The sequence below is a fragment of the Pipistrellus hanaki genome (assembly GCF_964339955.1).
Source record: "Pipistrellus hanaki genome assembly, chromosome: 7".
Taxonomy (NCBI): domain Eukaryota; kingdom Metazoa; phylum Chordata; class Mammalia; order Chiroptera; family Vespertilionidae; genus Pipistrellus; species Pipistrellus hanaki.
The window spans coordinates 4802521-4828899 of record NC_140509.1 but is presented as its reverse complement, the minus strand read 5'-3'; the positions used below and the strand labels follow the sequence as shown (position 1 = coordinate 4828899).

The 26379-nt window shown below is 48.4% G+C and overlaps 1 protein-coding gene and 1 pseudogene across 6 annotated transcripts in view; both read left to right on the top strand.

The window, feature by feature from the left end:
• The window catches only part of LOC311626185 (DLA class II histocompatibility antigen, DR-1 beta chain-like), a gene marked incomplete at its 5' end in the record, with an annotated part of 58545 nt that overhangs the window by 22211 nt on the left and 9955 nt on the right, over positions 1 to 26379 (top strand). For 2 of the 5 annotated variants that reach the window (XM_084891234.1, XM_084891233.1), the window contains one exon: positions 17520 to 17786. In XM_084891234.1, the coding sequence (XP_084747360.1) occupies positions 17520 to 17786 (267 nt within the window). Of the gene's footprint in view, positions 1 to 148; positions 416 to 2391; positions 2674 to 3303; positions 3415 to 3843; positions 3868 to 4136; positions 4537 to 11573; positions 11681 to 17519; positions 17787 to 26379 lie in introns of those variants that run through there. The other 3 variants (XM_084891236.1, XM_084891235.1, XM_084891232.1) reach the window with 3 other exon arrangements.
• On the top strand, positions 6296 to 7647 carry LOC311626180 (snRNA-activating protein complex subunit 2-like; annotated as a pseudogene). Its single transcript, XR_014797058.1, has 2 exons — positions 6296 to 6942; positions 7028 to 7647. The product of XR_014797058.1 is annotated as an snRNA-activating protein complex subunit 2-like (transcript).

Sequence of the window (26379 nt, the reverse complement as noted above, 5' to 3'; positions counted from 1 at the left end):
CTGCCTGTGGCCTCCCTCCAGCCCCAGAGGAGGGGGCGGGTGCTGGCAGTGGGGTGCCGGGTCCTGTGTGCCCACCGCCTGGGTGCCCCGCACTGGGCGGCGTCACCATCATCTCTTACTCGCGTGACTGGTCCTTCTGTCCCCGCAGCACACTTCCTGTGGCATGGGAAAGCCGAGTGTCATTTCTCCAACGGGACGGAGCGGGTGTGGCTCCTGAACAGACACATCTACAACCAGGAGGAGTTCATGCGCTTCGACAGCGACCTGGGGGAGTTCATCGCGGTGACGGAGCTGGGGCGGCCCATCGCTGAGTACATGAACAGCCAGAAGGACTACATGGAGCGGTTGCAGACCGCACTGGACTGGTTCTGCAGAAAAAGCTACAGGGCATTTGAGTACCTGGTGCAGCTGCACAGTGAGCGGGGGCAGAGGGACAGGGGAGGAGGTGGCGGGGGCGGGGGGAAGGGTGCCCACCCGGGGCTGTGAGGAGCACCTGAGGGGCCTGGGGGTGGCTGTGGGGACCCTGAGGTCCTGTCCTGTATAGGGGTATTGCCAGGGTCCCCATCCGTGTCCAGTCAGGGGAGGGTTTGGGGAGTAGAGGGGAGGGAGGGAGGTGGGGAGTGTGAGGAGACAGTCTGTCTGCCTTGGCCAAACTGCCCCCACCCCACCTTGAGCCCTAGAATAGGGGTGCTGGGTGCACCAGCCTCTCCCTGGGGGAGGGTCAGGCTGGGTGTGAGGGCGGGGCCTCCGGGGCCCCCTGGCCTTTCTGAGCTCCTTTAGTCGGAGTGTCTGTTCCCCTTCGTGCACCTGTGTGGACACAGGGGTGATGGGACCAGGCACCACACTGTAGCTTTGTGACTTCACACACTGAGGTGACATCCACACCGCGCTGGCAGTACTGAAATAATTACACGTTAACTTTCTAGAATTGTGGCAGTTTACCTCACATTCTATTTTGTTAAATCTTTTTTCAATATTGCCAAATACTCAATTGAAATTTTGATTATTACTTTTAATTCATCCTTCTTTCATTTCTCAGTTCTGGAACATTTTTCCCGTGCGTGTTGGCTGATGGCTGTTCCTGCTCTAGGAATGGCCTATTGTCCGTCAGCCCTGGGTCTGGGCCTTTTCTCAGAGATTTTCCGGTTCTCTAGGCAGCCAGAGGGACCCTTTGCTGACATGGATTCAGCATTTCTCCAGCTCCTGGCTTGTGTTTTCATTCTCTTTTGTTACTTTCCATGTTAGCATTTTAAACATCTTTAAGGTAATGAAATGTTTTGCAAAGTTGTTAGCAGCGACTTTTAAAAATATACATATTTTTATTGATTTCAGAGAGGAAGGAAGAGGGAGAGAGAGAATCATTGATTGATTGCCTCCTGAACACCCCACACTGGGGATCTAGCCTGCAACCTGGGCATGTGCCCAGACTAGAATTTGAACCATGATCTCCTGGTTCGTAGGACCACACCCCACCATTGAGCCACACAGGCCCAGGCTGCTAGCAATGATTTTCCATCAATCTTAAACCTACTCTTTTAGGGTAAAATAAAAATGTTTTTCCCAGGTTTCCCCTCCCTTTCCTCCAACTCCTGCACCAACTTCTCTTCTCTCTCCTCATTATATTTATTGAGCCTGGTCTCAGGCAGGAGGCACACAGGTCAATGAATCCCAGCCCTGCCCAGAGCTCCAATGTCAGACTGAAAAGAGACAATTATAAAAGGACAGGAATCCCAATAACAGACTGGCTTCTGTGAGAAGGAGCGGGTGGCTCAGTGAGCAACACTATAAGTGGTATAATGGGGCTGCCCTGCTCCTCCCTCTCCCTCAGGACTCAGCCCGGAGCTGGGGAATCCCCCTCTTCCTGCTCCAGGGGGACCATCTCTGTGTTCCAGGGGTGACCGCATTCCCAGGACTCCACACCCTGAGTCCCACCCTCCCCAAGCCGGGGCCCAGCTTCTCCCTCTGCTCTCCTCACATTCTCTCTCCACATGAGAGAAGTATGATCACCCCCTTGTGGGTGAGGAGCTGAGCAGAGAGGATCTCCCAGGATCACCGGGAAGAGGCAGAGCCCGGATGTGCCCCAGGCAGCGCTGCTCCAGAACCACACTTTGATGCACACACTCTGTGCCTTGCACACATCTGTGAACACTTCCATCAGCAATGAGGAGCTGTTTCAAGTGAAAACTCCCCCAGATTTCCTCAGCGTCTCTACCATCCAGTGGCCCGGGCTGGAGGAGGAGACTGAAGGCCCATGGCACTACCTGCTGCGTGGCCACAGGGCAGTTTGGGAGGGGCCTGCCCGGGTCAGGGGCTGAGACCAGAGTCGAGGCCGAAGGGGACACCCAGGGCCTACCTGTCTGCTCACGTCTCCCTCTGCCTCCTCTGTCCCAGCTGCGCCCACAGTGACCGTGTCCCCTGCAAAGACCCAGCGCCTGCAGCACCACAGCCTCCTGGTCTGCTCCGTGAACGGCTTCTACCCGGGCCACATTGAGGTCCGCTGGCTGCGGGACGGCCGGGAAGAGCAGGCCGGGGTGGTGTCCACGGGCCTGATCCGGAACGGGGACTGGACCTTCCAGAAGCTGGTGATGCTGGAAACAGTGCCCCGGAGCGGGGAGGTCTACACCTGCCAAGTGCGGCACCCCAGCAGCACCAGCCCCATCAGCGTGGAATGGAGTGAGACGCCTTCTGACCTCCCCACTCCCCCCCCCGCCGGGGGGCTTTGCTTGTCCCTGAGGCCAGGGTCCCTCTCCCCACACCCCGTTTTCCTTTTCTGGGGTCTCTCCCTCAGCAAGGCCACAGGGCAGCCCGCGATCGCTCTGTGGACACCCATAGCCCTGAGAGGCCATTCCTTCCCTGCTTTCATTCCCACCCTCTCCCGTCATGATGCCCCTTGGCCCTGGCACCGCCCCCTTTGGGCTGGGCAGGTGCTTCTGCCTACGCTGAGCTGCCCACTGTGATCAGGAGGAGGCGCGTCCTCCACAGCATGGGCACCCTCCTGCCCAGGAGAGCCCCGTCTGCTCTGCGTCTGCGGCTCTGTCACCCGGGCCAAGTCCCGAGGGTCACCACCCCCGGGCTCCGCAGCCCTCAGAGGCCGAAGCAGAGGCCTTGGTTCAGGAGTGAGGGCACCTGAGGCCAGTGCTGGGCCTTTACCTGCTCAGTGTGACCTCAGTCTCTTTCCGGAAATGGCTATTCTTCTGCTTCCTCTAGGGCAGCCCCCTAAGCACCACCCCCAGCCCTCCCCCAGGGTCTCCAGTAGAGAAGGTGCTTTGGGCTAAACCCACTGAAACCAGCCTCTCCTCCCAGGGGCCCAGTCCGGATCCGCACGGAGCAAGGTGCTGAGTGGGGCCGGGGGCTTCGTGCTGGGGCTGCTCTTCCTCGGGGCGGGGCTGCTCATCTCCTTCAGGGCGCGGAAAGGTAAGGAGCCCCTGGCAGCGAGGCCCCAGAGGGTGGGGGACGGGGCTTTGCTGGCTGAGCTGTGGGGTGGCAGCGCCCTAGAGGCTTCTCTCTCCCTGTGGGTCTCCCGTGTCCTGGAAACGCAGACTCACTAGCCCCTGGTTCTCAGGGTGGAGACATGAGGAGCCAGGGCTGTGGGCTAGAGACGGGTTCACACGCACAGGCTTTGGGTGCAGATCCTGGGGCACATGGAGGAGCAGGCCCTGTATTCACTGAGGACTCTGGATGTGAGGGCTTCTGGGCCCCTGCTCTGGGCTCTGCTCTGGGCTCTGCTCTGGTGTCAGCGGGTGGGGGTGCTGCCGGATAAGCTCAGGTGGCCTGGGCGGGGACCCTGTGTTTGGGTCACACTTACCTTCCTATGTTTAAGCAGCATCTTCCTTCTCTTCCCAGGACACTCTGGACTTCAGCCCACAGGTAAGGCTCTTTAATCCTCTTAGGGCCCCATTGGCTTTCCATAGAACAGAAGGTGCAGGGGAGGAGCCAGGGGACAGAGGGGGAGCCTGGGGTGGCTCTGGCCCCGCCCACAGGACAGCCCCTCCTCCTGCTGGTGAGAGGCAGCTCTAGAGCAGCTCTGCCTCCTGTGGCCTCAGAGCTTCTTCTCACTTGGGAGCCACAGCAGGAGGCCTGGGAGGGCAGCGCCCCTGCTGGCTGGGCCTGGGAACTGCACTGTCATTTGTCTGCAGGGCTCCTTAGCTGAGGTGGCCATGGTGACAGACAGTGCAAGAAAGACCCTGTTGTCAAGCCATAGGCAGCCTATAGAGGTTTCCTGCTGGGCTCTCACTCCACGCGAGCCACCTGGGCTCTGGCTGGTCCTGGCCCCTGACCCCGCAGTTGCCCCTCCCTGCTGGTTCCTCCCAGCCCTGGACCTGGAGGTCCAGTGTTGGCTGCAGAGCCTCAGCTCCATCTTCCCCTTCCCTCTGTGTTCAACCCTCGCAGTCTGCTGTGCACCTTAGCTCAGCTCTGCCAACATTTCTTAATAAAATTTTCCTCAATTAAATACAGAGTGAAATCATCCACTCACAGGCTTCAAGGACAGGAAGTAGGGAGACGAGGTTTTCTTCATCCTTTCCTGCTTTGCATGAGTCTTCCATCCTGTAATCGGGCTGGTTCCTGAGCCAGGAGGGAGCCTGCAATGGACCGAACACGGTGGTCTCCCATGTCAGTGCTCCTCAAAAACAAGTTCACAGTTTCCTTTCCCCAGGGATACGGAGAGGGGACAGCAAGTGTAAGAAATGCAAGCCAGCCCAGCCGCTGTGGTCAGAGTTGAGTGTGGACCTATGAAGTAGGGTCACCGTTCAATTCCAGGTTAGGCCTGGGAAGGCAGCCCATCAATTATTCTCTCTCATCATTGAGGTTTCTATCTCTCTCTCTCTCCCACTTCCTTCCTCTCTGAAAGGCAGAAAGTTATTTAAAAAAGAAAGAAAGAAAGAAAGAAAGAAAGAAAGAAAGAAAGAAGGAAAATAAAAACAGGCCACTTATAAGGATCTGATGTCTTCACAGTTTCTATAATCCTTTACATTTCTCAGATTTTTTAAATGAAGTTACTAATTCGGTACCTCCTGAAGCCCCCTTTTACAATGTTAGTCTATTGATGGCCTCCACACCTCAGTCTCTGTGCCTCAGATAAACGCGTGCTGTGCTGACTCTGCCCTGAGGTGCACCTTCCCCAGGAGTTGATCCCTGAGGCCACCAGGACAGAGCTGCACCTCCAGTGGGAAAGGTGCGCTTCTGAGGCCTCCAGCGTGTTGGCAAACTCCCTGTCTGTCACAGGAAACCCATTGTGTCCCTCTCTGAGCACCAACCAGGGCCAATGCTGGGCACCAGGGGGGCGGGTGGCTCCCTGCTGGGCCACCAGCATGCAAGCCTCTGCACTGGAGGGAGCAGGAGAGCTCCTGAGGGGGGGCCTCCCAGTGCGTGTGAGCAAGGAGCAGCAGAGTTCTATGCAGCGTTTTGTTTAATAAGACAGAGGAGGAGAAAGGACATAAGATAAACCTGTTCATTTCATCCACCTGTTTATTTTCCTACCTATCAGCCATCTGTCTATAGAAACGGGACAGATTTTTCAATGGTTGTCTACAGGGCAAAATGAGGGAATAGGTTGAAGGATTCTGTACTTTTGTGAATAGCCAGCTAAAGACACCTGGCGTGCACAGAGAAGATCCTGAACAAGTCTCTCTCCTTCTAGACTGGGAGAGGTGGCTACTTCACTTAATTCATAGAATCAAACACATAGAGACAGCCGCATGGAGAAGACAGATAAATCTATTCCAAATAAAGAAATGGAAAAATAAAATAAAAAGAACTAAATGAAACTGAAATAAGCTATTTACCAGATAAAGACTTAAAAGTAAACACTGGTTGTAAGTATGCTCAATGAACTCTGGATTGGAATAGATGAACTCTATGAAAACTTAAATAAATAGATAGAAAAATATTTAAAACAACCAATCAGAACTGAGGAATATGATCATTTAAATCAGTGTTTCCCAACCTTCTCTCATGATGAGAATCACCTGGTGGAGTTGTTAAACCACAGATTCCTGAATCCCAACTAAGAAGTGCTAAAAACTAGAATTTTTGGGAACATATAGGTAAAATTGTATACTTAACTAGTGCTCTAAGACAGATGTTATATACAGAGCACTAAGTTAGGTATGCAATTTTATCTATATGTTCTCAAAAATTCTAGTTTAGCACTTCTTAGTTGGGATTCAGGAATCTGTGTTTTAACAACTCCACCAGGTGATTCTCATCATGAGAGAAGTTTGGGAAACACTGATTTAAATGAAAACAAAAATATGGCCGTAGCCCCGCCCCCAGGGGCGCGGCCCGGCCCGCCAACTCCGCCTTTGCTGGCATGAAGCCTCCCCCGCGGCGCCGAGCGGCCCCGAGCGGCCCCGGCGCGCTATCTGGGCGAGGTGGCCGCCGCCGCCGGCTGGAGCGCCCTCGAGAAGCGGCAGCTGCTCCGGCTACTGCAGGCGCGGCGGGGCCAGCCGGAGCCGGACGCCGTCGAGCTGGCCGGGGAGCTGCCGGGCCGGAGCGAGGCTGAGATTCGGGATTTCCTCCAGCAGCTCAAGAACCGTGTGGCCCGGGAAGCCATTCAGAAGGTGTATCCAGGTGGCCTAAAGGGTCAAAGGCATCCGCCCCCAGCTCCCATGGAGGTGTGGATGGACCTGGCTAAGAAGATAACAGGCCCCCTGGAGGAAGCTCTGACCGTGGCTTTCTCACAGGCGCTCACCATCATGGCTGTGGAGCCCGTCAGCCTCCTGTACTCCAAGCCGTCCAAGCCTACGCAGGCGCGTGGAAAACTGCTGCCCCTTAACACCCCCAGCAGACAAGAGAACCCGAGCCCTGAGGCTAGTGGCCCCACCCCTGAAGCACCTGTTGGCCCCTCTGCTGAGGGAGACCTCGAAGTGGACTTTGAAAAGATCTACAAGTACCTGTCATCAGTCTCCCACAGCTCCCAAGGCCCTGAGCTTTCCCCAGCCAGTGAAAACGGGGGAGGGGGCTCTGGTGGTGGGGTTCAGGCAACAAGTCCTGACCTCCTCTTACCCTTCTCGCCATCCACCACCAGAGTCAGCCGTGGTCCTTGACCTGCTCATGTCACTTCCTGAGGAGCTGTCTCACCTGCCCTGTGCAGCGCTGGTTGAGCATATGATGGATACATACCTACACCTGATGGCCCCCCAGTCTGACCCGGGCAGTGGGAACCTGGGACCAGAAGCTGAGGTTTGTGGGACTGGCTCTAGGGGGCAAGAGGAGTCCAGTCGGGCCAACCCCCAGGCCCCTGAGAATGCCAGGCCCAGCAAACCGAGATCTGCCTGGCAAGCAGTTGGGGTTTGCCCCCTGAACCCATTTCTGATGCCCCTGGAGCTTCTGGGCCAGGTAGCTACCCCTGCAAAGTGAGGGTCCCAGCAGGCCGAGCACACACCAGGCATCTGTGGCTCCTGGCCTTCAGTACTGCTTGGGCTGGCACTGCGTCTTCACAAGGACCTGGTCCTGGTGGGAAGCCCCTCACTCGGTGTGCAGTGCCAAGTGGCCTTCAGGACGTTCCATACACAGGGGTCTCAGAAACAGAAGTCCAGCCACAGATCTTAAGTGGGGGCAGCCAGGTGGCTGGGATAAAATCATCATCAAAAACTGCCCGCTCCCTTCCTGCATCCTGTTGCTTTTGCCCTATAACTGAATAAAGTTGTTAATCTGTCAAAAAAAAAAAAAAAAAAAAAAAAAAGAAGAAGAAAAAAAAAAAGAAAACAAAAATACTCTGGAGGGAATCAACAGCAGGTTAGTTGAGGCAGGAGAATGAGTCAGCAAGCTAAAAGACAAGGTTGTGAAAGTCAATCACAACAGCAAAAAGAAAAAAATAATGTTTTCGAAAGTGAGGATAGTTTAAGTGACTATGGGGCAACTTCAAGTGTGCCAACATTTGAATCATAGGGGTCCCAGAAGGAGAAGAGAAAAAAAGGGATGTAAAGCCTATTTAAAGAGATAATGACTGAAAAGAGAAAACTTCCCAACCTGGTGAGGAAAACAGATGTTCAAATCCAGAAAGCACAGAGAGTTCTAAACAATATGATCCCAAATATGCCCATATCAAGATACACCATATTTAATATCTTAAAGGCAGCAAGAGGAAAACCAACTATTTATGTACAAGGGATCCTTAATAAGACTATCAGCTGATTTTACAGCAGATACTTTTTAGGCCAGAAGGGAATGGCACAAAATATTCAGTGATGAAAGGTAGAAACTTACAACCTAAGTATTCAGGATTAAAGTAGTCATAAACAGTTCCCCAGACAAAGTAATGTTGAAAGATTTCATCAACACTCAACAAGCATTAAAGAAAAGTCAAGGGAACTTCTTTAAATGGAAAATACCAAAACTAAAAATAAGAAAATATTAGAAAGAAAAAATGTTCACTGATAAAGGCAAATTTGTAAGTGTAGTAGATCAACCAATTATAAAGCTAGAATAAAGATTATCACAACAAAAGTAGCTAAACCACTGTAATACATTGAGGGATACACACACAAAAGAAGAGGTAAAATATGATTTCAAAAACATTAACATGGGGATGAGTATACAATGTAATTTTAGAATGCATTTGAACTAAAGCAACAACCAACTTAAAAATCATTGCTATAAACATAGCTTGCTATGTATGAATCTTATGGCAACCAAAACCAAAAATCTATAATACACACAGTGAAAAATGTAGAAAAAGAACCCAAGCAATACACTAAGAAAGTCATCAATGTACAAGAACCATATGATCAAGAGCCATAGCTGGTTTGGCTCAGTGGATAGGGTTGACCTGGGGAATGAAGATCTCACAGCAATATTTCATGATCTCACTCATTTATGGAAAATAAAGAACATTATAACCTCATGAACAAAAATATAGATACAGAAGCAGTAAAGCATCGAACAGACTGTCAAATTACAGCAGGAAAGCTGGGGAGTGTTGGGGTTGGGTAAGAGATCAACTGAAGAACTTGTTAGCATGTATATAAGCATAACCAATGGACACAAGGCTCTGGGGGTGGGGGAGTAAGGGCAAGTGCCTGAGGGTGGGGGGAGTTGGTGGAAGGTCAATGGCAGAAAAAAGGAGACATGTGTACTACTATTTGTAATACTTTAACCAATAATAATAAAAATACTATATAAAAAATATTTCTCTGTCTTTCCTTCTCTCTTTCACTCTCTCTGAAAATCAATGAAAAAATATTCTTGAGTGAGAATTTTTTAAAAAGAAAGAAAGAGCAAAGAAGTATAAAAGCAACCAAAAAACAATTAATAAAATGGCAATAAGTCTATACCTGTCAATAATTACTTTAATTGTAAAGGGATTCGATATTCAAATCAAAAGACAGGGTGACTTGCATGGATTCAAATACAAGACCTGTCATATGCCTATAAGAGACCCATTCAGTTCAAAAGACACATGCAGACAAAAAGTGAAGGGATAGAAAAGGTATTTTATGCAAATGGAAATGAAAAGAAAGCTGCAGTAGTGATAATTATGTCAGACAAAATAGACTTTCAAACAAAGACTATAGCAAGGAACAAAGAAGGGCTTTCCATAATGATAAATGGATCAATCTAACAAAAGGACATAACCTTAGTAAATATCTATGCATTAAACATTAAGAACACTTAAATACATAACGCAAATATTTGTAACATAAAGGTAGAGTTGACAATAATAGCAGGGAACTTTAACACCCCCTTTATATCAACGGGTAAATTATTTAAACAGAAAATCAATAAGGAAACAATGGTCTTAAATGACTCACTAGAATAGATACACTATACAGACACGGAACATTACAGCCAGAATCAGAAGAATATCCATTATTTTCAAATAATGGACCATTTTTCCAGTATAGACCACATGCCAGGTCACAAAAAAGAGTCTCAGTACAATTTTTAAAAATCAAAATCATGTCAAGAATCTTCTCTAATTACAATAGTATGAATCTAAAAATAAATTATAAATAGAAAACTGAAAAAAAAAAACATGTGGAGACAAAACAACAGATACTAAACAATTATATGGAGGTATAACAGGAATGTGGCATTATATTAGTTTCAGGTGTGCCACGTAAAGATTGGGTATTTTATCTATTGGAAATGACGCCACAGTCAGTCTGGATGACAGCTACTTACTAAAATTTCTAGTGATGAGAACGTTTAAGACATGGTTCCCAACATGGGCACACGCTTCACAGGGGGCAATTTTATTTTTATGGGGTGCCAAATTGAGAAAGAGTTGTTAACAGTGAATGTTTTGAACTTCTTATGGTTCTAGGGGCCTCATATACAGTATATAGATAGATATTGTGACAGTTATGCATTTCAAGACTCTATTATATGTTTTGAAACTTTATTTTCTATTTTTTCAATCACCTTATACTATTACTCTTTAACAGTTTATTAGTGACTTCTTCCTCAGTACTTCCACTGTCCTTTCATTCTTTTATTTTTCTCTTTCATGGATGCCATGTGCTAAGCCCTTTCTCCAGTGTGTTCCCAGGTGCCCTGAGTTCAGTGACAGCACCAGGACATAAACCTGAAAACCTTTCACTCAGGTTAAAATATTGAACAACTTCCCATTTCCTTCAGTGAGTGACATTCCCCCTGTAAAGAGTCACCAATGATACTCTCCAATCAGCAGCTACCAGCCTGTCAGTCATCAGTTACTAGGGGAACTGCTCCTAAGGTGTCCCCAGATTCACACCTTTCCCAGTATGGAAACACCTGGAAGATCACAGGGGCTCTAACTGTGAGAGGTAAGTCACTTCCCCAAATCTGCACACTCAGTTGTGGTACAACAGAGAACTAAGCCAGTCAGAGACAAACAGTGTCACATGTTGTCCCTCATATGTGGAATCTGATGAACAAAAGAGATCCAGAGACATAGAAGCACAGAACACACTATCAACCTCAGAGGGAAGGCAGGGGAGGGTGCTTAAGTGGGGAAATATCAACAAAGAACTCCTATGTTTGTGCATAACCCATGGACACAGACAATAGTGCGGTGAAGGCCAGGGGCCTGGGTGAGGGCAGGGGAGGCCTAGAAGAGGTCCAAGAGGAATAAGGGGACATACTAGTATGTAATTATTTTAACAATAAAGATTTTTTTTAAAACATAGGACAAAAGTGAAGGCCTCCTAACTTGCAGTCACCTCCCTCACCCTCAGCTCCCAGCACATTCACTCACCCATTTGCAAGCAGCTCTGTCTGCAGAGAGAGACCAATGACCCCCAAAGGCTCCAACTTGTGTGTTCATCACTGACCAGAGCAGAGCTGCCTCACAACAGGGCCCAGCACAGTGTTTCTGACACAACCAGACCAAACCTGTAAAGCCTAATCAAAGCAATGCTTTTAATGCAGGAAATTCTAAGTTTCAGAAGAGGACCTTCCTACTGCATCTCTGACCAGCAACTGGTGATGCTATCCACCTCTGATGCTGATTGGCTCTCAGTACTGAGATGACCCAATACAAGAACAAAAGAATGAGTCTCCTAGTTGGTGTTATTGGGGCTGTAGGTGAAGAAAGGTCATAGCCCTCCCTGAGTGACACCTGCCTGCTCCCTGTCCCTGTCCTCTCTGAGCTCTAGCATGGTGTGCCTGTGGTTCCCTGGAAGCTCCTGGATGGCTGCTCTGATGGTGATGCTGATGGCACTGAGCCCTCCCCTGACTCGGGCCAGGGACACACCAGGTGAGCTGTTGTAGGTGAGGAAGAAAGGAAATTAGCTAAGTCATCGTGTCCAGGCCATGGCCCTTAGAAAATGGTGGCATTTTCCTCAGAGGCCACCTGCCTTTATCACATGGACCCTGATTCTTTGCATCACAAAAGGGGGCGAGGTGCTGGCCAGTATGAGATGTGCAAGGCCTCCATGTATCTCAGTTGTTCTTCTCCCCTTGCATCCAGTAAACTTTCTGTCCTATGTCAGATTCCATTGGGGTCTTGAGAGGATTGAGAAATAATGATCTCAGACTAATTCCCACCCAGTGCTCCATTTTTTTTTTTTTTTTTGATTGATTTATACCCAAAGGAAAGTTTCTCTGACATTTTATGGGAGCCAAAAGGAATTAGAGGGTCTCTCTTTAAGGTTCCTATGCTTTGTCATCAGTGATGCAGGTGCCTCTTCTTACTATGTGAGATGTATCAAGGGGCCTCTCCACCCTCTCCTTTCCTTTCTCCTTGAACTCTTTAAGACAGAAAAAAATCAGAGCAATAATTGCTTTAAAAAAAAAAAAAAAGAATACCCAAGCTTATGGAAGAGAGAGCATGGATTCATCTGACATCAGTTCAAACTGTTTGGAAGCTCTTCCTGTGAAAGTGACATTTGAGACCTGGATGATGAGAGAAGCCACCCTGTGAAGATCTAGGCCCTAAATTCTAGGGGTCAAGTGTCCCAGGGAGAGGAACGGGGAAAGGCCACAGTGTGGGAACATGTTTGCCATGTTAAAGCGGCAGGAAGAAGGCTAGCGTGGCTGTATCACATGAGCAAGCTGGGGAGTGACACTGACATAGGAAGAGTTTGGAGAACACGGAAGGCACATCATATTGGGCCCTGAATGTGGGTAAAAAGTTTGAATTTTATCTGAAGAGACAAGTGATCTGCAAGGAAAGTCCACATATGTTTATTAAAAGCAATAATCCCAGCTTCCAGGTGGAGGTTGGACTGCAGGGCTCACAAAAGGAGGCAGGGCCATGAGGAGCATGGAGGAGCGCCCAGGTGTGGTGCTTGGGCTTCAGTGAGTGTGTGCGGCAGAGGGAGCAGGAAAGGGGAAGTGAGCTGATTTGTGGTAGTTATTTTACCTCTTTTTAGTGAATTAAATGCAGGAAGAGTAAAAATCCCTAAGGATTTCATCTTCAACTTGAGGCCCTGTGCATGAAATTCATGCATGGGTGGCGTCCCTAGGCCTGGCAGGCAACTAGGGTGTATCAGAACTGTCTTGTCTTGTACCGATTAGGGCTGGGCCAGCCACTACCTGCCAGCAGTAGGCTGCCAATTGCAGGAAGGGGCCTGAGGGCCTGCTGGCTGCCAGCCAGGGCCTGCTGGACTGGGAAAGGGATGGGATAAGGGACCACAGGAAGTTGGCTGGCCTTGGGATGTTAGCTGTGGGAGTGCACTGATGACCAGGGGGAAGCCCCTGAGTTGAGCATCTGCCCCATGGTGGTCAGTGTGCATCATAGTGACTGCTTGACTGGTCATTGCGGTTGTTTCGGTTTTCTGTTGTAAATGTTGCTTAGCTTTTATATCTACACTAATAAAAGAGAAAGATGCAAATTGACTGTACCTTGGAGACATCCACCAGCCAATCAGGAGTGAGTATGCAAATTGATCCAAGAAAAATGGCAGGTTAATTTGTGTCCACAGGAGCAGAGCATGGGGATGGGGGAGAGAAAGAGACAGGCATTCCATGCTGCCCAAGCCACTCTGGGACTTTTTTAGGGTGGGAAGCTGGTGTCGATAGCCAGGGAAAGAAGGCTCATTCTGCATGAATCTTTGTGCATCAGGCTTCTAGTATAATGATAATTTTATTACACTTGATGGAGCTATTTACTGAGGTAGGAAAGACTGTGTAAGAAGTAATTTGAAGGGGGTGGAGAGGAATAAAGGTTTTCTGTAAGTCATTTGTGTGGAGCTGTCAAGTGGTCAGTTTAATACAACAGCCTGGAGGTCATCAGAGCTGGCCAGGGCAGAAGTTGTTTGCATTTGTGTCATTAACAAATGTGCTGTGTTAAATTCCAGGGAAGTGGACAAGATAACAGAGACAGAGAGAGAGAGAGAAAGAGAGAGAGAGAGAGAGAGAGAGAGAGAGAGAGAGAGAGAGAGAGAGAGAGCAAAAAGATGTCAAGGGTCGAGCCCAGAGGACCAAGGGCCAATGAGATCAGAGGAGACTGAGGAGGGGTGCAGTGTGTGAGAAAAACCAACAGAAGGTGATGCAGGGCAGTGAGGGAAGTAAATTTTTACAGAAGGAGGGAATGGCCAGGTGTGGGGAGAATTGATAGGAGGCAGGGAAGTGAGGACATGCAGAGCAGCGAGCACTGGGTTTGGTGGGCGTGAAGTTTCCAGTCAGTGGAGTGTATGAGATGGAACCTGATTGGACCGTTTGAAGAGAGGACTGGAGCTGAAGACCTGAGTGATGATTACAGTGACTCTGAACCTCCACCTCAGGGGGACTGTGCGCTGGGCTCAGGGGGTCAATGGACCTAAAGCATAAGGACAAAGGAGCCTGAAGGGAAGCTGGGGGACGCGAGAACCAGAGCTGCTCAGTCATCAGCAAGGAGCCACTGGGTGACCTTGAAGGCAGAGGTGACTGGTTATGAAAGCCACCATTTCCACAGCCACTGTCATCAGTGACCCAGAACAGACAGCCACCACCTGGTGATGAGGGTGGAGTCATGGACCAGACAAACCTGGTCCCTCCGGTGTGGAGCACCATCACATGGGCAGTTACTATGCACCGGGCCTCCCTGTGAGTGTGTGACTCTCATAACCCTCCCGTCTTCACTGCAGCAAGTACAGATGTAATGACCATGGACTCTGATTCAGAGAGTTCAAGCCACTGACCCAGAGTCACAAGGTTAGTTGTACAACCAGGTCATATAGTCTAGGCCTCAGAATCTAGAAAGTCCTCTCTTCTATGTCAGCATAGAACTTTCATATTAGGGGCATATTTGTACAGTTATTATTATACAGAGACCAATGTTTCTGTCCTTGTGTTCAAAATGACATTTAGTCATACAGTTAATTAAAGACAATTGCCAAATGGTGATGAAGACAGTATTTGATGTAGATATTTAAGGAATAGAAAGATCTTGTGAGCAAGCTATTTATTGAGGTCTTATATGATCAGCACTAGAAAGAATAACTATTTAATTCCATATTTATAATATTCTGTGAGGAATACAGTACCATTAAATCTATTTTGGAGATAAAGAGCAAGGCCCATGGGTGTTACGATCTGACCCAGTGGAAGAGCTAACGCTCTAATGTAGATATCCTCATTCTAGAGCTGGGCTTCTACCCCCAATGTGAGCAGTGGCTTGGCTGGGTCTGACGGGCTGCTGAGATTGCTGATGCTCCCATGTGCCAGCGTGTGTCTCAGAGCTGGGGCAGCTGGTGCAAGGATGCTGATTCCAATAGTAGGAGGAACTTACATCCATTTTGCATTTACATCTTGAAAACTTCCATATTGGCTCACACTGTGTTGTGAGCATGTGAGGAACACAGAGAAGTTTACGTGCACTCCTCTGCCTCCGATTCCATCAGCGAGTGGGCTTGTGTTACCAAAGGAAACACAGGATGCCCGATTAAAGCTGAGTTCCAGAGGAAAGGCAATTATTTGTCTGAAACCCAAATGTAACTGGGAATCTTGTATTTGTGTTTGCTTTCTCGGGTGGCCTTTCAGTTGGGCCCCTGGGCATGACCTGATAGTGCCAACCACACCGGCCACAGAGAACAACTCACACATGTTTCTTTTCAACCTTCTCATGTGTCAGGAAGGCGCTAGAGAATTTGTGAAAAGTTACACAGACCTGGTCTGACCAGAGTGTCCTCCCCTCTGCCATCATTTCTACGTGAAGGTCTCCATCTAAAGCTGGGACCTGCTCCTTTCTGTAACCTGTCTCTGAGGGTGTCATCTTAGCTGTTTCCCTCCTGAGGGACCTGCCTGTAGACATGAGAGTCCACATTGGCCAAGGCTGGTAACCTGATGCCTCCTGGTATTACTGGGAGCAGGAGGCAGTTAGAACATGAATTAGTTGGGACTTTGAAATAGAATCAGATGGCTGTGGCTGTAGTTTCTACTGCAGACAAGCAAGGGCCAGGGGCCGAAAGAGTAAGAAAGAAGAAGACAATGTGGAGGATAAATGATGACTTCGTGATTTTGTATCAAGACAAAGAAACAGGTGGATCTTGATTCTGAACAAATTTATTTTGCTAAAAAAAAAAAATTACTCTACATTGATACTAGATTCCTAAAACATGTAAATTCTATGCAAACCAAACCTTTCCACAGATACAATACTGGCTCAGTTTTTATTGTCATTCTCAGCTGCTACGTAATCAACAGTTGCTTTCATCTCAGATTTCTCAGAAGGTTCACACAAGCAGAGCTCACCCTGTGAAGGATCACCGCCCTCCCCCACCCCCGGGACATCTGCCACATTTAAGCCGTGTTTGGTGTCACACGGGGGTTTCTCTGACAGCTGGTGGGATGCCGTGTGCAGCCCACTGTGTACAGAGCACCCGCCCCACCCACACAGAATCATCTGGCCCAAAGGTCGATAGTGCTGAGGTGGGGAACACTGCTGGCCACGGGCTGTTTCTGAAAATTAGAGACTCACCTTCATGCACACGCACCTTCCAGTGCAGGTTTTCTTTAGCTCATTTCATTGCCAAATAGAACAGCCGGCCAAACAGACAGTCCACTCTTGCTTTCCAGGTGGATCAAGACCCACGGGCCCCTCCAGCCCTTTGAACAAACACACACCAAACAGTTACACAAACTCACCACTTCCTTGTTGAATCCATTCAGTCATTTGAAGTTGAAAACCTTCCTTCTTATCTGCCTTATGCGATGTTAGTCCAAACGCCATGAGTTCTGTCACTGCGTGTCTGCTGACTGTCCACGTCTCTCCTTATGAGTGACCATGGCGGTGAGCCCTGTTCTCAGGAAGGGCCTCCCGTTCCTGCAGGGACTCCCCCACCAGCGAGGGGGTCAGAGCTCCCATCCATCCCCCGCTCTCTCCAGGGCTGTGCTCTGGGTCTCTGTGCCTCCTGGCTGGACATGCAGGAAAGAGAGGGCGCCCATTGGGATTGGGGTGTAGCCCCTGAGCTCGTCAGTACTCTCCGCTACAGGGAGCAGAAGGCCCCTCACTCACCCCCAGGCTCCCAGCACCCCGATTCCTCCAGGCTCTGTCCCCTCCGCCCACTGTCTGGGCTCAGAGCCTGGTCTCTGGTTCCCAGGAGGCCATGGGTTCCCTCCCCCGCCTCCCCACACACACATCCTTCAGGCCACATCCTGTCCCTCAGGCCACTGGCCCCGCCCTGATGGACTGGGATCCTGCTGTCCCTGCTCCAGACCCCCTTCCCTGACATCTCCCTCCTGAGTGAACCGCCTGGGGTTGGCTGTGCCCGCACTTTGGTGAATTCTAAGCTCAGGGCGGAGGGTGATGCCCGGTTTCCTGCCTGGACCCCGGGCAGCTGGGCCTGGCATGGGGTCCCCTGCCCAGGGGGTGACAGGAGGAGGGGGGTGTGGGATCGGGAAAGGCTGGGGGGGGGGGGAGTCTAGGAGGAGGCAGTGATTGCACAGGTCCTTGCCCAGCCTGGAGCCCGGAGCCCGGGGGGAAGCCCAGGGGTCCCCAGTGGCTGAGATCCCAGGGGGCTCCCTGCCTGTGGCCTCCCTCCAGCCCCAGAGGAGGGGGGTTGGATGCTTGCAGTGGGGTTCCTGGTCCTGTGTCCACACCCCCTGGGCACCCGGCAATGGGCGGCGGCGCCATCGGCTCTCACTGGCGTGATGGGTCCTTCCTGTCCCCGCAGCACATTTCCTGCATCTGACAACAGCTGAGTGTCATTTCTTCAACGGGACGGAGCGGGTGCGGTACCTGGACAGATACATCTACAATGGGCAGGAGGCCCTGCGCTTCGACAGCGACGTGGGGGAGTTCATCGCGCTGACCGAGCTGGGGCAGCATCAGGCCACGCTCTTCAACAGCCGGAAGGACCTCCTGGAGGATAGGCTGGCCGAGGTGGACAAATGCAGAGACAACTACGGGCTGTTTGATGGATTCCTGGTGCATCGGCAAAGTGAGCCAGGGCGGAGGGGTTAGGGGAAATGGGGGAGGGGGGATGTGCATGCAAGGCTGTGAGGAGCACCATGAGGGGCCTGGGGGCGGCTGAGGGGACCCTGAGGTTCTATCCTGTGTAGGGGTGTTTCCGGGATGCCCATCCGTGTCCAGTCGGGGAGGGTTTGGGGAGCAACAGGGAGGGCGGGAGGTAGGAGCTGTGAGGGAGGAGTAGGTCTGCCTTGGCCAAACCCTCCTCCCTCTCCCCCTGAGCCCTGGAATAGGGGTGCTGGGTGCACAAGCCTCTCCCTGAGGGAGGGTCTGGCTGGGTGTGAGGGCGGGGCCTCGGGCCCCCTGGCCTTTCTGAGCTCCTTTAGTCTGAGTGTCTGTTCCCCTTCGTGCACCTGTGTGGACACAGGGTGATGGGAGCCAGGCTCCACACTGTAGTTTTGTTACTTCATACACTCAGGTGACCTCCACACCGCGCTGGCAGTACTGAAGTAATTACATGTAAACTCCTCAGAGTTGTGGCAGTTTACCTCACATTCTATTTTTTAAATCTTTTTTCAATATTGCCAAATACTCAATTGAAAATTTGTTTATTACTTTTCATTCATCCTTCTTTGATTTCTCAGTTCTGGAACATTTTCCCCGTGATTGTTGGCTAATGGCTGTTCCTGCTCTAGGAATGGCCTATTGTCCGTCAGCCCTGGGTCCGGGCCTTTTCTCAGAGATTTTCCGGGTTCTCTAGGCAGCCAGAGGGACACTTTGCTGACATGGATTCAGCATTTTCTCTAGCTCCTGCCTGTGTTTTCATTCTGTGTTATTACTTTTCATGTTAGGAACTTAAACATCTTTAAGGAAATAAAATGCACTCTAAAGTTACTAGCAATGATTTACCATCAATCTTAAATCTACCCTCTGGGGTGCAGTAAAAATGTCCCCCCACCCCCACTACCAGGTTACTCCTGTCCTCCTTCTCCTCCTTCTCCTCCTCCTTCTCCCTCCTGCTCATCCTCCTCCCCCTCCTCCTTCTCCTCCTCCTCCTTCTCTACCTCATCCTTCTCCAAATGTGTATTTATTGAGCTTGGTCTTGTTACAGAATACCGAAGAAGAATAAAGCAATACTTAGAGAAATGGAGTTACATTTATTACACGCGGGTCCAGAGGAAAATGTATCTCAAATTCTGGGCCCCAACATGCAGGAATTCTCCAAATTTATATGATTTTACCTTTTTTGTCTCCCCAATATGGAGTGTTTCCGGCCCCCTTATGCAAGTTCTTAAAGAGCCCATGTGTACTGGGGCCTTGAGACCTCAACCAGAGGCCTGGCCTGGCTCCAGCACTGATCACTTTGTCTGGGGAAGGTTAAATCTACAGAAGCCAAATAGCAGGGTTAAAATTTCAAACAGCAGTTTTCATACAAGATGGATGTTTCATTCCCCACTGGTTTTGTGTACATAAGTCAAATCATTGACTCTTAGTTAATGTAGTTATATTTACCCCTGAGGACTATAATCTTACATTTCTGCCTAATAAAGTTAGGGGGCCTGCTTATAAGATAAGGGCCTGGAATTAGGGCCAGGAGTAATCTTTAGAGAGTTGGAAGAGTCCTGGACTCTCAATTTTTCCTGGTCTGTCTTAAGCCAGGTGAGATGAAGCCACATTGGGATTTCGTTGACCTTGACTCCCGTGGATGTGGTCCTTTCCAGGTAGGAGTCAGTCCTTGGGTGGCAAATACTTTTACCCAAACAGTCACCAGGGTGAAAGGGATGAACTAGATCAGAAGTTGGTTCAGGCAGAGCTTCTCAGATGCTTCCTGGGTAGACTGTAAAGCCTGTAAGAACTTGAATAAAGACTGGTTATGGATTTTGTTTTCCTAGACTGGGTAGGTCAGGATCTGGAAGAGTCATTAGAATCTGTAGAGGACCCACTGACTTTAGGGAAGCCTCCTGGCCAGTGTCATCTGTGGCCCGGTTCCCTCTTGTGGAGTACCCTTACCTTGTAAAAAGCACTATGTACATAAGCCATTGTAAATGCGTACCTGCTATCAGTATAAATTGTTACTGATTTTTCTTTTGTCCACTGGAGAGCCTGAAACTGGGTGACTCAAGTGTTTGACATCCAGTGCTCCAGTGTGCTCCAGAGTAAAGCCTCAGCTTCATGTGGGGCAATTAGGATTAGTTACTGCCCTAGGGTTAACTTATATGCTTTTTCTATAAGCTTAGCTGTGACTGCTACCTCCTAGAGGCAAGAAGGTCACCCAAATGCAAAGGGGTCAAGTCTTTTGGTCAAATAGGCTACTGGCCTTCTCTAAGGGCTGAGACTTTGGGTGAATACCTCTTTGGCTATGCCCCTTGTCTCACATACGTAGAGGTGGAAAGACTTAGTTACATCTGGTAGCACTAATTGGTCAATTACCCCTGCTCTGCTCATGTAAGTCTAACTGCCTAATATATCACCTCAAGGATCCTGGCTCTAAATTTTTTTTAGGGAAAATACACATTGAATTATTTGTGTAGCTGCTTCATGCTGAGGAAGGACGGAGTTTTCTCTCAGAGCCAAGAGATTCTTGCTGTCCATCACAGGGACGATGAGGCTTGTGATCTGGCAGAGACAAACTGTAACAAATGGTCCAGTGAAAGGGAAAGAAAACATTTCAGTTTTAATGACCTCTACTGAAATAGAATTTCCCCCCTCAAAATTACCTCTATGTTTATCAAAAGAGTCAGATAAAGACTAATTTACCTATTGTATTTAATTTGGCCTAATTGTTTGCATAAACACAACAAGAATGGTAACTGGAATATGTAGGAGAAACCAAGATGGTGGCATAGATAAGCAACTGGTCTGCTGCTCGCGCAACAATTTGAAAGATTAAAACTAATACAAGGGACATCTATCATCCAAAACCACGGGAGGGCTGGCTGAAGGAGAAAGGAGCGCAAGGGCTGAAAAGCTGAGGAGCCGAGGGTACGGAGGCACGTGAATCGGGCTGGTGGAGGGCGACTGGGCACACGGCTTTTCTTTTCAACCAACAAGGAAACAAGCTCCTGATCACTTTGAAATCTACTTTCTGGCGTCACGTGGGGGACCCAGACGACTACGGGGAGAAGCTGGTCTGTCTGCCATCAGGACAAAAGTGAGGGCAACTCTTGCAGAGTTAGGCGCAGCAATCATTGTTTACTGGGCTGGATCACAGGGAAGCTGGGGACTTAGAAACACAGAAGGGCAGGGACTGCTGATGGCAGACATCACTGATAGCCACGCCCCAACCTAGTGAGGTCCTGAGACCCCGCCCCCTGAGGCCCCGCCCCGCCCGCAGATTCTATAGACCTACACAGGCACCACAAAGCTACTTTTACATATGAATAGCCCGTATTGAGGCAGCTTAACCATATATGAACTGCAGCTCCAGCAAGTAAACCGCCAAATCCCAAGCAAACAGGAAAAAACTGTAGTTCTCACTGTAGCTCTTGCAGGGCGGCTTCAGACAGTAACTAAACTGAATCCCATTGGAGATCCAGAAGCCAGTGTTCCTAGTGGTCAATTTCAAGCACTCACACCCATAAGTGACACATTCGGGAGACAGGCTCAGTGAGCACCAAAGCCCCACTGGAGCAAACCGTGTCTCCAGTGCAGCAGTTCTTCCTTTATAGACAGAGCGGGTCCTCACAGACAATTGGCCTGGAGATCAATTCCTCCCAGAGTACCAACAGCAAACAAGGCTTAATTACACCAAGACTTTGCACTCAGCCCCCAAAGGGATATAACAAGAGCGACCACTCCAGGTGATTGGGGAAGCTGATAGGTCACCTACCACACAAAGCCACTCTATCAACACAGGGAGGAGACACAGAAACATGTCACGAATGGGAGAGATGGAGGAAAGTAAACTACTGGACGACACAGAATTCAGAATCACATTTATAAGATTACTCAAGAATCTTCTAAAAACCTTTGAGAAACTTGATGAGACCTCCAAGAATCTTGGTGAGACCTTCAAGGACCTTAAAGAGAATACCAAAAAAATGGAAAAGGACCAGTCAGAAATGAAGCATACATTGTCTGAAATACTGAAACTCAACTATAGATCAACGTACCCCAAGAATCAAACCAAAGACCTGGAATATAGGGAAGAAAAAATCACCCAACCAGAGAGGCAGAAAGAAAGAAGAATCCAAAAGTGTGAGGATAGTGTAAAGAGCCTTCGGGACTGCTTAAAATATACCAACATCCGGATTTTGGGGGTGCCAGAGGAGAGTGAGCAGGATATTGAAGGACTATTGAAAGATATAATGACAGAAAACTTTCCCTACCTGGAAAAAGAAATAGACTTACAAGTTCAGGAAGCATACAGAACCCCAAACAAGAGGAATCCAAAGAGGAACACACCAAGACACATTATAATTAAAATGCCAGGGCAAAAGACAAAGAGAGAATCTTACAGGCAGCAAGAGAAAAACAGCTAGTTACCTACAAGGGAGTACCCATACGACTGTCAGCTGATTTCTCAACAGAAACTATACAGGCCAGAAAAGAGTGGCAAGAAATATTCAAAATGATGAACAATAAGAACCTACAACAAAGATTACTCTACCCAGCAAAGCTATCATTCAGAATTGAAGGTCAGATAAAGAGCTTCACAGACAAGAAAAAGTTAAAGGAGTTCATCAATACCAAATCAGGATTATATGAAATGCTGAAGGTTATTCTTTAAGGAGAAGAAGAAGAAGAAGAAAAGTAAAGGTAAAAATTATGAACAACAAAAAGACATAAAATACATATCTACCAACAAGTGAATCTAAAAATCAAGTGAATAAAAAATTTGAAGAACAAAATGTTCTGGTGAACATAAAAGAATCAGGGACATAGAAAAGGATTGGACTAACAATTCTCAGGGGGAAGGGAGTCTGAGGGGTGAGGGAAGAGATTGGACAAAAAGATTACACCTATGGATAAAGGCAGGGCATGGCCGAAACCGGTTTGGATCAATGGATAGAGCATCGGCTTGGGGACTGAAGGGTCCCGGGTTCGATTCCAGTCAAGGGCATGTACCTTGGTTGCGGGCATATCCCCAGTAGAGGGTGTGCAAGAGGCAGCTTATCGATGACTCTCTCTCATTGATGTTTCTAACTCTGTACCTCTCTCCCTTCCTCTCTGTACAAAATCTATAAAATATATATTTTTTTAAAAGGCAGGGCATGGGGTGGAGTTGGGAATAAGGTGGAGGGGAGCTATGGGGGAAGAGGGGAGAAAGAGGAACACCTGTAATAATCTGAACAATAAATATTTATTATTAAAAATTTAAAAAATTGAAAAAAGTATGGTAACTGATTACTTTTGCTGGAATTTCATGTTTGAATTTTATTGTGCCCGATAGGGCCAGGAAGCCAAGCCATCCAGCTGCTGTCAGCCCTGCCTGTAGTATCTGCTGAGTTAGGTGAATTCCTCACCTATAGCAATTCCACCTGGGCCCATGCCCTAGGTTTTAATGCCTATCTCAGTAGCCCTCCTACTCGTCATGGCCTAGAGTATGTGGAATTCCACAGGGACACAGAGTTGTTCTCCCCTTCTACTTTGACCAACCACCAGTGATGGTAGGGTAGGAGCCTAATGCTCCAGCACCAGTCATTTTCAGGGCTACCAAGCAGGATACCATGCTTTCCCTTGGCACTCTTTTTTTTTTTTTAATAAATCTTTATTGTTCATATCATTACATATGTTCCTCATTTTTCCCCCTCCATTGCTCCCCTCTACCAGGTTCCCACCCCACCCTCTGCCCTTTCCCCACCCCCCATTGTCCTCATCCATAGGTGCACAGTTTTTGTTCAGTCTCTTCCCACACCTCCACTCTCCTTTTCCCCGAGAATCGTAAGTCCACTCCCCGTCCATACCTCTGATTCTATTATATTCACTAGTTAATATTGTTCATCAGATTTTTTAATTCCCTTGACTTTTAGATTCACTTGTTGATAGTTACATATTTGTTGTTCATAATTTTTATCTTTATTTTCTTCCTCTTCCTAAAGAACTCTCTTCAGCAATTCATATAATTCTGGTTTGGCGGTGATGAACTCCTTTACTTTTTTTTATTTGTGAAGCTCTTTATCTGGCCTTCGATTCTGAGTGATAGCTTTGCTCGGTAGAGTATTTTGGGCTGTAGGTTCTTGCTATTCATCACCTTGAATATTTCTTGCCATTCCCGTCTGGCTTGCTTGGTTTCTGTTGAGAAATCAGCTGACAATCGTTTGGGTGCTCCTTTATACGTAACTACCTGCTTTCTCTTGCTTCTTTTAATATTCTCTCTTTGTCTTTTGCTCTTGGAATTTTAATTATGATATGTCTTGGTGTGTTCCTCTTTGGATTCCTTTTGTTTGGGATTCTGTGCGCTTCCTGGACTAGTAAGTCTATTTCTTTCACCGGGTGGGGGAAGTTTTCTGTCACTATTTCTCTCAATATGTTTTCGGTATCTTGCTCTCTCTCATCTTCTGGGACCCCCATAAATCTGATGTTGGTTTGCTTGAAGTTGTCCCAGAGGTTTCTTACACTATCTTCAACTGTCTGGATTCTCTTGCCTTCTTGCTTTTGTGTTCCAAACTTTGACTTGATTCTTGCAATCTTCCATTCTGTTTTTAGGACTCTGTATAATATTTTTTATTTCAGACAATGTATTCTTTATTTCTAGTTGATCCCTTTTCATAACCTCATAAGTCTCTTTGTTTGTTTGTTTGTTTGTTTAATTTTTTAAAAAATATTTTATTGATTTTTTTACAGAGAGGAAGAGAGAGGGATATAGAGTTAGAAACATCAATGAGAAAGAATCATCGATCAGCTGCCTCCTGCATACCCCCTATTGGGGATGTGCCCACAACCAAGGTACATGCCCTTGACCGGAATCGAACCTGGAACCTTTCAGTCCGCAGGCGGATGCTCTATCCACTGAGCCAAACTGGTTTCGGCAGGTCTTGTTTATTTTATCGCCTTTTCTAGGAAATTCTTGAAAAACCTTATAACCATGACTTTGAACTCTATATCCAGTTGCTTGTTGTCCTCCATTTCTTTCCTTTGCGATCTGTTTCCTTGTCTCGGCATTTTCACTGCTTCCCTGAGTTGGTAGGGTGGCTTTGTGTGTTAAGATGTACTATATGGTTCAGTGGGTCAGCCTCCCAGTTATCTGAGGTAGACACTCTTGGTGTACCCCTTTATGGACTGTGTGTACAGCCTTTTGTAGTTAAGTCTTAATTGTTGTTGGTATCACTGGGAGGAACTTACCTCCAGGCCAATTGGCTGTGAGGATCAGCGGTGTCTATGCTGGGAGACAGCCTTATTCCACTAGACTTGGGAAATTGCAAATGCCTCTGTGCTCAGCTTGGATGGGGCGGAGTTTCAGGGTGGAGCCTACAGCCTTGGATTTCTGTCAGCCCCACCCTATGAGGTTCCTGAGTCTCAGTGTTCCTCAGTGTCCTTCTGTACTCGCTGCAGACACCTCTGAGAAAAAGATGCCCTCGAGTTTTGCCCACTACCAGACAGTCTAGTCTCTCCCCCAATGAGCCCGGAACTAGGGTTCAGTGCAGTTGTAAGTGGGGTTAAGGGCAGTCTGGAGCTTATGTCTCCTTCCCACTAGGGCAATCCAGTAGCACAGTCAACAGTCTGTCCTCTGCGTGCAACATGTGGGCCTCCGGGACTCTGCCTTTTGCCGCTCCACTGAGTTTCTGCCTTACAGCCCAGATTCCCTCTGTATGAGCGTGGGACCCCAGGGTCTGGTCTAGAACTGGGGTTTACTGCAGTTGGAACTGGGGCTCAGCACAGTCTGGAGCTTTTGTCTCCTTCTCGCTAGGGCAATCTACCCTGTTTCCCCGCAAATAAGACAGTGTCTTATATTAACTTTTTCTCCCAAAGTTGTGGCTAGGTCTTATTTTCAGGGGATGTCTTATCTTTCCATATTCTAGGTCTTATTTTCGGAGAAACATGGTAGCAGCTCAGTCAACAGTCTGTTCTCTGCGCGTATTAACGTGCACACCTCCAGGACTCTGCCTTTTGCTGGTCCCCTGAGTTTCCACCTTACAGCCCAGATTCCCTCTGTATGAGCTGGGACCCCAGGGTCTCGCCCAGAACTGGGGTTCAGTTCAGTTCAGTCAGAACTGGGGTTCATCGCAGTTCAGAGCTTTTATCTCCTTCCCGATAGGGAACGCCAGCCAGGCACTCAGCCGCCCCTCCTCTCTGGCTCCATCCTCTCCCCATGTGCACTCTGTGTCTCTCTGTATCTTAGGCTTTTACAGCTCCTCTGACTTTCCTTCTGGTTTTCTCTTTCCTTCTAGCTGTAGAATTTCCAGTCAGTCAACTTTCCCATAGTTCTGGATAATGTCCACTTTATATTTTAGTTGTATTTTTTTGAAATTGTTGTGTGAGGCTGCAGTTAGGCGTTTACCTATGTCGCCATCTTGGTTTCTCCATATTGGTATCTGCCCTCCCTTGGCACTCTTACTGGCTTCAAGTCTTCAGAGTCCAGACAGGGTTCTTTAAAACAGGACACTCATGTCTAAGTTTCCGGTCAATAAAACCACTATTAGAAACCAGTCTTATTGAATTTCTGCAGAGAAATGTATTGCCAT